The following is a 13730-nucleotide window of genomic DNA, read 5'->3' on the forward strand; positions in this document are numbered from 1 at the left end:
GAAACCTTAGACCGATAATGCCGTATCTAATGAGCATGTATTTGCAAAGCTGTCATCTTCGGACTCTGCTTATGAAAAACAAGGGTGAAGAAAAGTGATGAAGAGATTCATGTCTTTTGATCATACATGCATCTGAAATTAGACATTATGATAATTTAGTTTCTTGTTCTTGCTGGGTTTTTATTTGGAATAATTTAATTTTGTTAATCAAAACGTTACATTTCATGAGATACCAATAGCATTCATAGACAATATTTAGATACTTAAACACATACTTAAACGCAAGACCTTAAAAACTAGATAACACAATTCAGCCCTTATAACTGGGTACCACATAATATTAGGAAGCATGCTGTGGTATAAATTGGTTGCCCAATAACACTGTGTAGCTCACTGTGGTATAACTGGGAAACTAGATAACACTGTGTAGCTCACTGTGGTATAACTGGGATACTAGATAACACTGTAGCTCACTGTGGTATAACTGGGATACTAGATAGCACTATGTAGCTCACTGTGGTATAACTGGGATACTAGATAACACTATGTAGCTCACTGTGGTAAAACTGGGATACTAGATAACACTATGTAGCTCCCTGTGGTATAACTGGGATACTAGATAACACTGTGTAGCTCACTGTGGTATAACTGGGATACTAGATAACACTATGTAGCTCACTGTGGTAAAACTGGGATACTAGATAACACTATGTAGCTCCCTGTGGTATAACTGGGATACTAGATAACACTGTGTAGCTCACTGTGGTATAACTGGGATACTAGATAACACTATGCAGCTCTCTTTGGTTGAACTGGGTTATCATATAACACCATGCAGCTCTGTGGTTGAACTGGGTTATCATATAACTACATGCAGCTCTGTGGCAGAACATGGTTATCATATAACACCATGGAGCTCTGTGGTAGAACTGGGTTATCATATAACACCATGGAGCTCTGTGGCAGAACTGGGTTATCATATAACACCATGGAGCTCTGTGGTAGAACTGGGTTATCATATAACACCATGGAGCTCTGTGGCAGAACTCGGTTATCGTATAACACCATGGAGCTCTGTGCTAGAACTGGGTTATCATATAACACCATGCAGCTCTGTGCTAGAACTTGGTTATCATATAACACCATGCATATTTGTGGTAGAATTGGGATACTACCATGCAGCATGTGATAATGTGAAAGTGTATTATTTATATGGCTTTATTGTCAGAGTAATCTGAGTAACATTTTGAAATATCACAATTTAGATCAGTTTACTTGAAGTACAATGGAAGAACATTGTTTGGAAGAGGTAAATGATTGCAAGTCATGAATATTGTAGAATTTGTGTAATTTACATAAAATGTAATTACTATTTTGATTTTCTTGCAGGAGATGGATTTTATTGATATCTCCCAGATACGTGATACACGAACAGGGAAATATGCCCGTGTGCCCAAGGTAAGCTGAGTTTGTTACAGGTACAGAGTTTGGTTTGACAGGTACAGATGGTCCTCACTGTCTGGCATGTATCAACTGTTTTTGTGCTATCTGTGCGTATATAGCTTTGTAATATTATCATGAAGTTTTTCGTGACAGCTATTTCTTCAAATCATTACTGCACCAAATGCAGTGAGTAATTTTCTTTTTCAAAGATTCCTACTTCACATCAAAACTCTGACATTATGGTAACTATTTTGGGATTGGGAAATTCATTGTTGGCTCGTGTTTTACTATATTTCCCCAATGGTGTTTCATCTACTGTGAATCAGAAGGACTCTGTTTGGTAGCCTTGGCCATGTTTCCAAAAACCATTGTAACTCCTATACTTTAACATAGACTTACAACAGCCATAGCATTATGGCCGCATTGTGGAAAGGGGCCATAGTGGTTGTGGTGTTTGCTGATCATGACATAGATCTGTGTTAGATACCGTATTCGACGTAATAAGCGCCCAGGGCGCTCTCAAAATTAGAAATAGGGGGCTCTTATTAGAATATAATTTTGGTGAGATAAAAAACAGAGTTGAAAGATTGTAAATTTTGTGGTTTATGCTGACAGCCTGAAATTATATAAAAGAAGAATCTGTGTGTATTATACACGATAGATATATTTTCGAGAATTAAATTGCCCATAATTAAGGGTGCATATAACACAAGAGTGCATATTATACACAAATAAATAAGTCTTGTGTACATTGATCAATCAGAAAGGGTGCTAATTGGGATTGTTCACTAGCCAACATATTAGCAAATATCGCCATGGGCGCTTATTAGAGCGGGGGGCTTATTACGTTGAATACGGTAACCCACATGGCTACAATGTGTAAGGCCCATTCTTGGTGGCCTCTACCTTAATATGGCTGGAATATTGCTAAAAATGGCATATACCCTACTGACTCACTAACTCACCCATCGAGAGCAGAGGTGGCCAAGTGGTTGGAATGTGTCAGTTGACTGTCCATCACTCAGCCAGACCAGGTTCAACTTGTTGCAGGTTGGATTCCAGGATAATGATCCATAGTCCATATGTACCATATCTTGGTTCATGGATTTCTTTGAGGATATAAACATCCTATGTTTTTGAGTGTCATTGAATGTTTGCTGCCCAGAAATTTCATGGAAACCAATGGCATTAAATGTTAAAAAGTCTGGGAATAGAAGAGACAATATAAACACAAAATCTGAAAACACTTCATATTTATTGACAATGCAAAATACAAAGTTATTTTCTGCAGCACTCTCTTGTACGACAGTCATGATGTCACTCCACAATTCTCAGAATGCTTTCATGACAACCGACAAACATGGATCTATGGTAGAATATGAAGAAACATCAACTAAATCAAACTGTTTCTGATGAATATTGATCAAACTTAATTTTTGGCCTACAAGGCCATGTGAATTTAAGCAATCGCCTGTTGTCCATCATTGTGGTCGTCTGTACATTTTTTACATTTCTTTAGGGGGGCACAGGTGGCCCAGTCGTCTAAGGCGCCGCGATTCGCTGTGCAGAGTTGCGTCCCTTGGGCACGTCAGAAACCTATGATTGTGGGTTCGAATCCTGGTTCGTCCCAATTATGTTTCTAGGTTTGTCAGCACCATACCCGTGCTCGTGGGTTTCACCGAAGTGGTAAACATCTGAAACCTGCATCACTTCGGGCTTTCCTCCCACATTAATTAAGCTGACACGCCGCGATATGACTGGAATAATGTTAAAAGCGGCATTAAACCCAACTCACTCACTCACTCACTCACTCACTCACTACATTTCTTTGATTTAAGAAATAGAAAATCAAAATTCTTCCTATCCAAAATTTGAAGGGCCTCAAGCGTGGACTTAGGAGGATGAGATGGATGCCAAATGTAGTTCCAAGTTTGTTTAAGGATTTGGGTTGGAATTCCAACATGTGTGCCAACAGCCGTTTTGGAAAATACTAAGTAATCAAGAATCACCCATCGTGAACATCATCTCCAAAAACACTGATGCAGTGAAGGAAACACTTCACATGCTTGTTCCCATCACTGATAACACCTTAATGTTTTCAAGAGGTTCAAACCCAATTTTCGAAATGGCCATCAGGGCTGAGCCATTATGAAATAGCTATCAATGTCCATTACTCAGCTATTTTTCTTGAAAATGTTATCAAACTTGGTACATGTGCAGTTAACGATTAACAACAGTATCAGCGCAATCAGTTTGTAGCACAGACTCACATACAATAAATAAAGTGTTACACTTCTATGTTAGACTGATCGCCTCTGTGGTCTAGTGAAGAGAGCGTCTGCCCGGAGAATGGACAGTCGTGGGATTGATCCCCAGGCTCGTCATGCCTAAAGATGTTAAAAGATGGTACTTGTTGTCACCCTGTCTAGCACTCAGCGTTAAAGGGCTAAAACAAGGAATGCTGTGTCTGAGTGGAGTATTCATGTTAAACTGTGGCATGGTATCTCAGTGGGCTAGAACTGTAAAATCAACGTTAGTCTGGACGGGTACAAGCAGACACCGTTCCCCGTTTGCAGAAAGAAGGGCTATTTCACTTTACAGCTCTGTGTGTTATGGCTTTGAATACCGCTATATACTTGAGACCAGGGCCGCAACTAGGCTCATTTATTTTATTTTTTTCAAAACTTATGCTTTTTTCAAGTGTAAGCAATTGCTTTTCTGCTACAATGGTAGTTCCACCCCTGGAGACCATGCAATAACCAACCGTAATGATCTTATGAAACATGAAACATGAAAAGTGACATTCATACCATTTTATGAAGATTCATTCACCAATGAACCCACACAAAGTGAAAGTCAGGTTTTAGATAAAAACTCACCATTAACCCTCTCAAGGGTATTTCTCACAAAATAAGTAGACTATCTCCATACAAAGTAGCATACTCTAAGCAACATCATTGCTTTGCCTTTTTAACCTAGCCAAACTAGTGATCACAATAATAGCCGCCTATGGATCCGAGTATAGCAGTAATGGACGTTTGTTATTATATTTCATCACGGTAGGTTATTAATTCTTGGGGTCGAAAAAAGCATTAAGGTGATATTCTCCTTCCTGTAATATCTTCTTATTAGATATTTTCCATCATTTTATTGATTTTCATCATTTTTTATCAGTTTCGCTTGAGAATTAAATTCAACAAGGGTGACTGATAAACTGATTATTAATCTTACCTTATATAGAGGTTGTGTGGATACATGAGAACAATTCGGATTCTGACAAATAACTTCTTATTTCAGAGAAACATATTCACAACATTATTGATTTAATATTTTCATTTAAAAAACTAACTTTTGTGAGTTTTCAGTTGAAATATGAAAGAATTTTGAATAGATTTAGTGCTTAAGAATTTGTGAACATATTTAGGGCAGAAGCTGTCCCCAGTACCCAATGATTATTGTTGGAACTGACTTAAATAAATAATCATAGGGTGATACACCTGCCAATGAGAATCGATGCTCAGGCTGTCAACCACTATTCTGCCTGGCTCAGACTTAATTATTGCAGTGAAACAAAATAATAAGAAATGTTTCTGAATCCAGTGTAACTGAAGATTCAATCACACATCAAGAATGACTCCACATTGTAGTACTATGTTAGTGGTACCGGTACTATGTTCAACCACTTAACAGCCTTGAATATTGCAAGAATGTTGCTTACTGTTTTGATGATAGTTTGTGATAGAATTGTTTTTTTATAAAGACCAAATTTTACGATATTTCAACTTCAGAGAGAACTTGTTCAACCTTCCATAAGGAAATTAACTGAACTATTTTCTGTATCAGTACGCCTTATTTGGTAGCCGCAGATTGGAATACAAAATAGGCATCTGTCTCAAGGATGATTAATCTTGTTACCAGTGTCAGACATAACTTGATTATTCTGAGCTTGCAAGCACACCTTTCTGCCATGGCGGTAGCCTTCAAATGCTGCAGCTCTACAGGGTTTATCGTTGTGAAATATTTAATGTTGCCTTTGTATTTGAACTGACTTGTAACTTGTCTAACCTGTAACATCTATTGCCATGTCATAATGTCCATATCAAACACGTGTCTGTTTATAATACAGATTACATTGTCATACGATGAAAATTTCCCTGTTGATGGTCTAGTTGTGATTTCTAATGCACTGTCATACGATGACAATTTCCCTGTTGATGGTCTAGTTGTGATTTCTAATGCACTGTCATACGATGACAATTTCCCTGTTGATGATCTAGTTGTGATTTCTAATGCACTGTCATATGATGACAATTTCCCTGTTGATGGTCTAGTTGTGATTTCTAATGAGCTGTCATACGATGACAATTTCCCTGTTTGGATAGCCTTGTAGTGTTTTCTAAAAAACTCATTGTTAGTATGTGTTTATTAACAATTAACATAATTCACTGCATGGTTGTTTTAAATCTTCGAGTACATTTCCATGACATTCATTACATTTAACATGTTTTGCTTGTGTGACATATAACAAAAGAGACCTGTGAAGATCTGGGGTAGAGAATAGGTTTTCAGCAACCCATGCTTGTTGAAAGAGGCGACTAGCGGGATCAGGTAGTCCTAAGGCTCGCTGACTTAATTAATGCATATCATCATATCCCAATTGCTCAGATCGATGCTCATGTCAATCACCGGATTGTCTGGTTCAGACTTGATTATTTACAGACTATATAGCTGGAATATAGCTGGAAGATTACTGAGTGCGGTGTTAAACAACAAACAAACAAACAAAACAAACAAATATAACAAATATAACAAAAGAGTTTCGTTTTGAAAATATTAGGACAATCCATTTTCCTCATTATGCCTGCCTGCCCCAGATTTTGTTAAAAGTGAAAACACAATACACAATATGCTGTGATTGGTTTAAAATATTCTTAATTTGAACATCTGTTTATACTCTTTTCTAAACCATTTTTTTCAAAAGAGTTATATGTAAAATAATCTCAAATCAACCCTGAGCCCTTTTTTTCACTCCCTGCCCTTTGACATATTGACAAAAATGAAACAAAAACTTGGCCTAACCATTAACTATATTTCAGAGAGAGACAGAGAGACATTTATATTTTCATGCATATAAATTTTGGATCCATATTTGCTTAAGAATTACTGCACAATAAAAATAGAATATAGAAGTTAAGTTTCTTTAATTTCATTATTATGAGGGAATAATGAAAGTTCTACCCCAATATTAATCAGTTACATGACACCATATCAATGGAGACCTCAAATATTTCAAACATCTCATTATCAGTTTGCCTTATCAGGTTCTTTTCTTTGCAACATTTGGTAATACACATCCTCGTAAGGGTGTTAACTGACTATACACATGTCCAGTCTCCACCCTTGCTGAATTGACCACCTTCGTGGTCTAGTTGTAGACCATATGCCAAGGGAGCGGAGGGTCCGGGGTTTGATCCCTGGCTGCGTTATACCAAAAGACGTTAAAAGATTGTACTTGTTGTTACCCTGACTGGTCGGCTCGGAGTCAGGATACTGTGTCTGAGTGGGGTATTCATGTTACACTGCGGCATGGTTTTTCAGTGGGCTGGCAGTATAAATCAGCATTAGTCAGGACTAGTAGAAACAGCCACACATGAACACACACACACACATGTGCATGCATGTCACTATATAAGTGCAATAATCGATGTTAAACCCTGTTTCACCTCACCTCACCCCTTGCCAAACTACACTGAAATTTCGTGTCTCGATCATTGTGCCATCAGTGCCTATTACGAGTTAAGTCCCTTCTATGTTCTCCTTTTGGCCAATCAGATTCCACCTCTCATGTCACTTGCATTTGCTTCAAACAAAAAGGAGCTCTCTGGACTGTGAAAAGACTTGTTAGTCCAGCCAGTCAGAAATTTTCCAGCCTAGTTTGGCAAGGGTGGAAACTTGACTTTTACAGTCAGTTGACTTCCTTGCCTCGGAAAGATGAGTGGTAATACATTGTATATGACATTCTCCCAAAACACATTATTGCTCCATGAAACTTGTCTGACATTTGGGTCAACACTTCGATGTGAAATTATTTTATTTTAACTAAAAGGAAATATGTATGCCAAAGAACAAGATCTTCTTGATGATAAATCAGAATATATACTCCCTCATTTTGGGAAATGCTAACGCTATTATTACTGCTTAAATATTTGTTTCTCAAATGCAAAAAGCTGCCCAGGACAAGTCAAGGAACGCTTCCTGATAATAAATCAGAATGTAATAAATGCTCCCTCATCATGGTCGCTAAGTGTAATCGAAGACGTCATTGATTACATGGTTCCCCCCTCTGGACTTCACTAAGTAGCGTGGCATCCATCTCTGATGGGCATGCAGACCCACATTGTTTAAGCTGGATCAAAGATGGCCGCTTAAAGAGACTGTGATCGTTGTTGGTAGTCTGTCACCTGATCAGCAATCAGGCTTCTTTTAGGATGACGACTTTAGTCTATAAACGGCTTTTACAGCTCCTTCCGATGATTGTGACAATTACTGTGTCCTGTGTATACAGTATGAGGAGGCTCTGGAATAAGATGAACCGTTTTCCCCTCATATCCCAATAATAAGACGGGATATCGACTGGTCAGCTAAGCTGGTGTGTGCTTGGATGGATTTGGAGAGGCCTGGGAGTGTCTTAACATTACTCGAAATGTGTTGATATCTGACTGATCAATGGCTGCAGTGATATCTTTTGTTGTGATTTGGGGAAAAGTGATAGAGGTGACCACACTGATGGAGACGACCACACTTTAGTTATCCATGCAAAGTTATGTTCCGTCACACATTTGACATGATATTGTTCATTTTATGACTGAAAAGTGAAACAATCCTCAGGTTCACCATTACAGCTATATTACAGCAGCCTGTAGATCATTCTTGGGGCTTGTCAAACCAGGAGTTGATAACAATCCAGGTTGATGGGGTGTGGATGACACGTATAATCAGTCAAGTCACAAATTGTGACCATCCTTTCTTCATTGAAGTTAGCAGGAGGAACTAGGAAACGATCCTGCACTGCAATCTCCATGGTGATCACTCAAACTGATGGCACGTTAGGTCAGACTCACTGCTTTCACGAACACCTGGTGTCAGCAGTAGTCTTCAGTGAAGGATTTTTTCCCATCCATTTTCTCTTCATTCAGTTAGGAGCATGCACAATAGGATCCTACGGTTTTGATTATAAATAACAGCCAATTACCTCAAAGTGGACATTCATAGAAAGTACTCTTGGAAAGTATGTGTGTCATCTGTCACATTGATTCCATGAGAAAAGAGAATTGGAGAGGAAGAAATATAACATTGTGGGATGCCAAGATCAGATTTCAAACAGTTTATGTTTCAAGGCCCCTTTCCACTAATAGCTCGAAGACCGTCCTATCTCCCAAACTTTTACATACTGGTACTCGTGACAATTGTAGCGCTAAGATCGCTGTGAAGAACGGGTCCCATTGCTTTAACCACTCGTCTACACCCCTGTGAAGACACTGAGGAACATTATTAACTGGAGACACGATAGCCTAGCAGTTCTTGCTGACTCAACGGTTTTCAGTGTTACTGCATCAAAGCTGTCAAAAAGCAATGGTTTCCAGTTAGTTGTGCAACATTTTGATGAATACTGTGTAAAACACATGGCTTTTCATGTTGTGATTGAAAGAACATTTTTTTGCATGCAAAGAAGGAAAATTGTGAAAGTTATCTTAGAATTAAACTAGTTAATAATGAATGAGAAATTCTTCTCTCAAATGAAACTTGCCACTAAAAGAGGATTTGCAAGCTCAGCCTTAATGGCCAACTGTTATTTAGCAGCCCAACTGAATCACTGCACTTTTTTCACAGATCCTATTTGCCTTAAAACTAGCATTAGTGAAATGAAACCTCAACTTGCATTAGCCATTTCTTTTAAAACAAATTCTTACTAATTCAAATCTTTCTTTCTTGCCAATTTGTCCATTGGCTTGATTCTCTCTTTGAAGGTCAGTGGAATGTTTTGTTATTAGGCACTTGCTGTATGATTAATATTCAGAGTGTTTGGATCTTACAAATGATTGGTAATCAGGATGCTAGTATTTGACCTAGTCTGATTTGCTCCTGACCTTGGTAGAATACTATATCATTTATTCCAATCAATCAATGTTTATCTCTGATGCAATTTTACCTTGGAGGCTGAGTCAAGGCGGATTGTATTCCTTTGTTAATGGAAACATCAGTTGAAGGTCATATTGGATTGGATGTTAACAATAACTTAAATGAATTTGGATTTACGTAAAAACTGGAAATGAAATTTTCAGCATTTCTGTTCCACCCACTGTTCTCAAAAACAAGGTTTACATCATTTAGTCACCGAGTATGGTTTGACGCTGCTTTTAGCAATATTTCAAAAATATCACAGCAGGGACACCAGAAATGGGCTTCACACATTGTACCCATGTGGAGAATCGAACCCAGGTCTTCGGCATGATGAGCGAGCGTTTTAACCACCAGGCTACCCAACCACCTTTACATCACTGCCAACAATACAATCAGATTGATTAGATTTGCAGCACATTTTAGACTAAGCAAACTATATTTCATGTGTTTGTAAAGATATAAAAATGCATAAATATGGGTCATCAGTTTTAATTTCGGGGCAGTGCCACGGATCTTTGTTAGACACAGTGTGTGATCTGTCACTTCTTCAAGACATACAATACTTTCCTCTGAAAGGGTAAGCTAAAGGAAAAGATGTATTCCACAATATATATATTTTGAGGACATCAAGCATGTCAATACAGTTGTATTTTATGGGACAAATGATTTTTTTCAAACCCCAGGCCCCAATCAGACAATAAAAAAGTTGGCCCCTAATTAACATTTACATGTCTACTTAGATTCAAATACAGCTTGTTTAATTATTGATTCTGTTTTGATCAAAACAATTTCAGCCAATCATTAAGATAAAGTGAAATGTACTCCCTGAAGAATGCTTGACGTTAAAGATAACGGAGCTAATAAATTTCTTTCGATTTTTGTTTAAATTATTCCTCCCCAGGGTCTTATAATGTATTTGAAATAGTCCATTCTGTACATTTTCCCTTCATCCTTGCAGAATGTTCATTTACTGTATTGATTAGACGGAGACAAATAAAACTGAATCCCCTAATCCTGTAGTGCTGGCCGTTGATGAGCACTACGATAATTTGGCAATGCAAAGCAAAATTGTATTTCCTCCACTGGTAATAACATGTGATGTAAATAGTTTGGGTTTTGACTAGTTTATGAATACAGGGGCAGCCTGGTTAGCTGGTGCTGATTGCTTATTGATAATGGTAAGCGCTGACGACCTGGATCTCCGATGGCCATTTTGAAATTGGATGTACCATTTCTTGTGATCATGGTTAGAGAGGATGGTTTATGATTGTCCATCATCAAAGATTAATGGTTATATTGGAAGTATAAGAAATTGAATCCTGAGTTTCAAATGTTACAGCTAGTGCATGATGAGGATTACACTACAGTCAGGAATGTTTGAACCATTTCCGAGCAGCCTGTTAACATCCAGTCTGGGGGTGACATTTAAACCAGTGGATGACTGCATGAGTCACATTCTATATAATCACGCTCAACCAGTGAAGATCCGGGTTAGAATTGGTCTCAGCAACCCATGCTTGTTGTTAGAGGTGACTTCGGGATTGGGGGGTCAGGCCTGCTGACTTGGTTGATGCATGTCAGCAAATCCCCATTATGTGAATCGATGCTCATGATATCAATCACTGGATTGTCTGGTCCAGACTTTATTATTTAGGGACACTGTCATAAAGTTAAATATAGCTGAGTGCAGCATTAAACAACAAACAAACACACCTATCCTGGCACAAGGTTCATGTTATTCTAAAACATGGATCTTCTACACAGTAGTAGTCAGCAAGATATGATCTACAATCCAGTGATTGGTAAGGAAGTTTATCATCCAAAACTGGCTTCCTCAGGAGATATCGCTTGGGTGATAAAGGTGGAAAAAAATCCTCAGCAAGCCTCAGAGTTTTCCCACTTTTATCAACTCGTGTTGATATATTTGATATCAAAAGACACTCGGGTGAGATTCTCTATTTCTTCATGGGCCTTTGGCCCCATGTTTACAAAATTTATGGGCCATTTTTGGCAAGTATGGTCATACATTTCACTCTCTGAGCCACTGATCATTGCAAAGGGCTGCAGATTCTACATTACTTAAAAATGATTGCAGCAGAAGATAACACTATTCTTTTTGCATTTCATCAATAAATATCCCTGTGACAACTTACAAGCAAAACTACTGCCATTCTGCTGGTTCCAAACTGTCGCCTCAGTCACAAAGCAGAGGGTAAAACTTTAAATAGTCACTATATATAGGACTTGAGAAAATGAATGATGTAACCAGTTCAAATCATATGTAATAGAAACGTTTTGGGAAGAATTAAAAAAAATGAATGATTTCATGTGAATGAGTACTGGCCATAAACCAGTTACTGGCATTTTTTACCATGTTATTTCTGAAATATTCCGTGTGTTAAGTTGACTGTACAAATTACTTTAGTTTTTGTGAAATTTTGAGCTTATGCACTCATTTCTGTCTGTGGAAAATGTTTGGCGATAACTGGTTGGTACCCAGTAGTGTAAACAAAGATGGCGGCAAATCGGCGCTTCAAAGGTCCTGATGATGATTTGTGATTTGTCAGTCGAGGTTAACTTGACGGTACAGGGTAGAAATTTATTGCACAGGCAGTATTACTGTATTTTTTATGTGCCATATTTGAAAATGATTCATGATTCATTCATGGCACATAACTTTTACCATCATTGCAATCATAAGGCCAGACTAAGGGAAATTTATATTTTTACTTGTTATAATCCTGAAATGTTTCATTGAGCACTATCAATACAGTTCTAAGATTGAATGCATGGCATGGAGTCATACCATGGATGACATCCCTGCCTTGTCAGCATGCTTTGGTCATGTGGACAAGGTGGCAGACCTCGGATCAGAAGTGAAAGAAGTCCTATCACAAACCTTGTAAATGGCTGCTACAACCAAATGAAGTTTGCGTTTAATTTTGTGCTCCTGGGTTTGAAAGAAACTTGAAAGACTTGTGTCACTTTTGTCTTTCTTCTTGCTTCAGTTTGTCTGACATGCCATGATATGATTGTGAATAGTATATATACCATTTTTTTCTGGATTTGCTCCAAAATGACCTATAATACTGCAATTTTAGAATTATAGAATCATATTAGGCTGTAGTGACTTTGTATATACAAAATATCAACATGTCAACACAGCAGATAAGCTAGAACTAGGTGTCTGGAAAACAGAATAATGTTCCAATTTCTCCCAAACCTGGCGCTAATAGTTATGTAAATGGCAGCCCGAGATGAAGACTGCTTTGTAACAATACAAGCCATGCTCTTGACTATTGGTTTGACTGTGTTTTGTGCAGCTTTATCGCACAGTGTAAATTAGGTCACCTAGGACCCAGGAAAAGTTTTGACACAGCTAAGACTTAAGCCAAACAAAATTCAATTTGATTTCCATGAAAATAGGTTTTTCCGCAGGCGTAATGGATCCCTGTATGTTACGAGGGGGAGCAATTTTGGTGCGACTAATTTCTTGTTTTATTAGGCGATTCCCTCATATTGTGCATATGTATAGCAGGCTAAGGTGTTCATAAGACGTGATTACTGACCCATTAACAGAATAGCTGCGTCAATTCCACCATTTGATATTCACCTTAATTTCCATATAAATGGGTGCTCAGACCAATGTTGGTAGCCCGGACATATATGAACAAGAATCAGTTGGTTACGCTTCCCTAACAACTGTCATTCCAACTTGACATTTTGTAGCTATTCCAATGGTGTTGCAATTTAAATCTAGCTGATGTATTTGATGATGGCCTGTGGAGCATTTGACAGGGTGTTCAGCCTTATTGAGCCAACCATGGGGAGCATGTGGAAAAACAGTGTAATATGGTGTTTCAGAATTATGTCAGGAGATCTTCTACTGCCCTGTCATGGTTGGAAGGATTATGGTTTGAAAGATACTCAAGATTTACATTCATGATTCACAGGTGGGGTGAATGTAAAATGGGAATAAAGGATTTGGCAGCTGTTACTTTATTTTCTAGTTAATTGAGATGAATAGTTTCAATTTTCAAGGCAAGACAAAAGAAAAAATACATATGGTTTGTTTTCTCTTTCTTTTGTTCCTCTGAAATCAGACA

The 13730-nt window shown here is 38.0% G+C and overlaps 1 protein-coding gene across 1 annotated transcript in view; it reads left to right on the forward strand.

Moving 5' to 3' along the window:
- LOC124146119 (1-phosphatidylinositol 4,5-bisphosphate phosphodiesterase beta-1-like) overlaps window positions 1–13730 on the forward strand; it is a 144540-nt gene that overhangs the window by 75152 nt on the left and 55658 nt on the right. The window contains exon 3 of the mRNA XM_046516228.2: window positions 1390–1458. Coding sequence (XP_046372184.1) covers window positions 1390–1458 — 69 coding nt within the window. The remainder of the gene's footprint in view (window positions 1–1389; window positions 1459–13730) is intronic.

The sequence above is a fragment of the Haliotis rufescens genome, unplaced genomic scaffold (assembly GCF_023055435.1).
Source record: "Haliotis rufescens isolate VD_foot unplaced genomic scaffold, xgHalRufe1.0.p SCAF_3, whole genome shotgun sequence".
Lineage (NCBI taxonomy): Eukaryota > Metazoa > Mollusca > Gastropoda > Lepetellida > Haliotidae > Haliotis > Haliotis rufescens.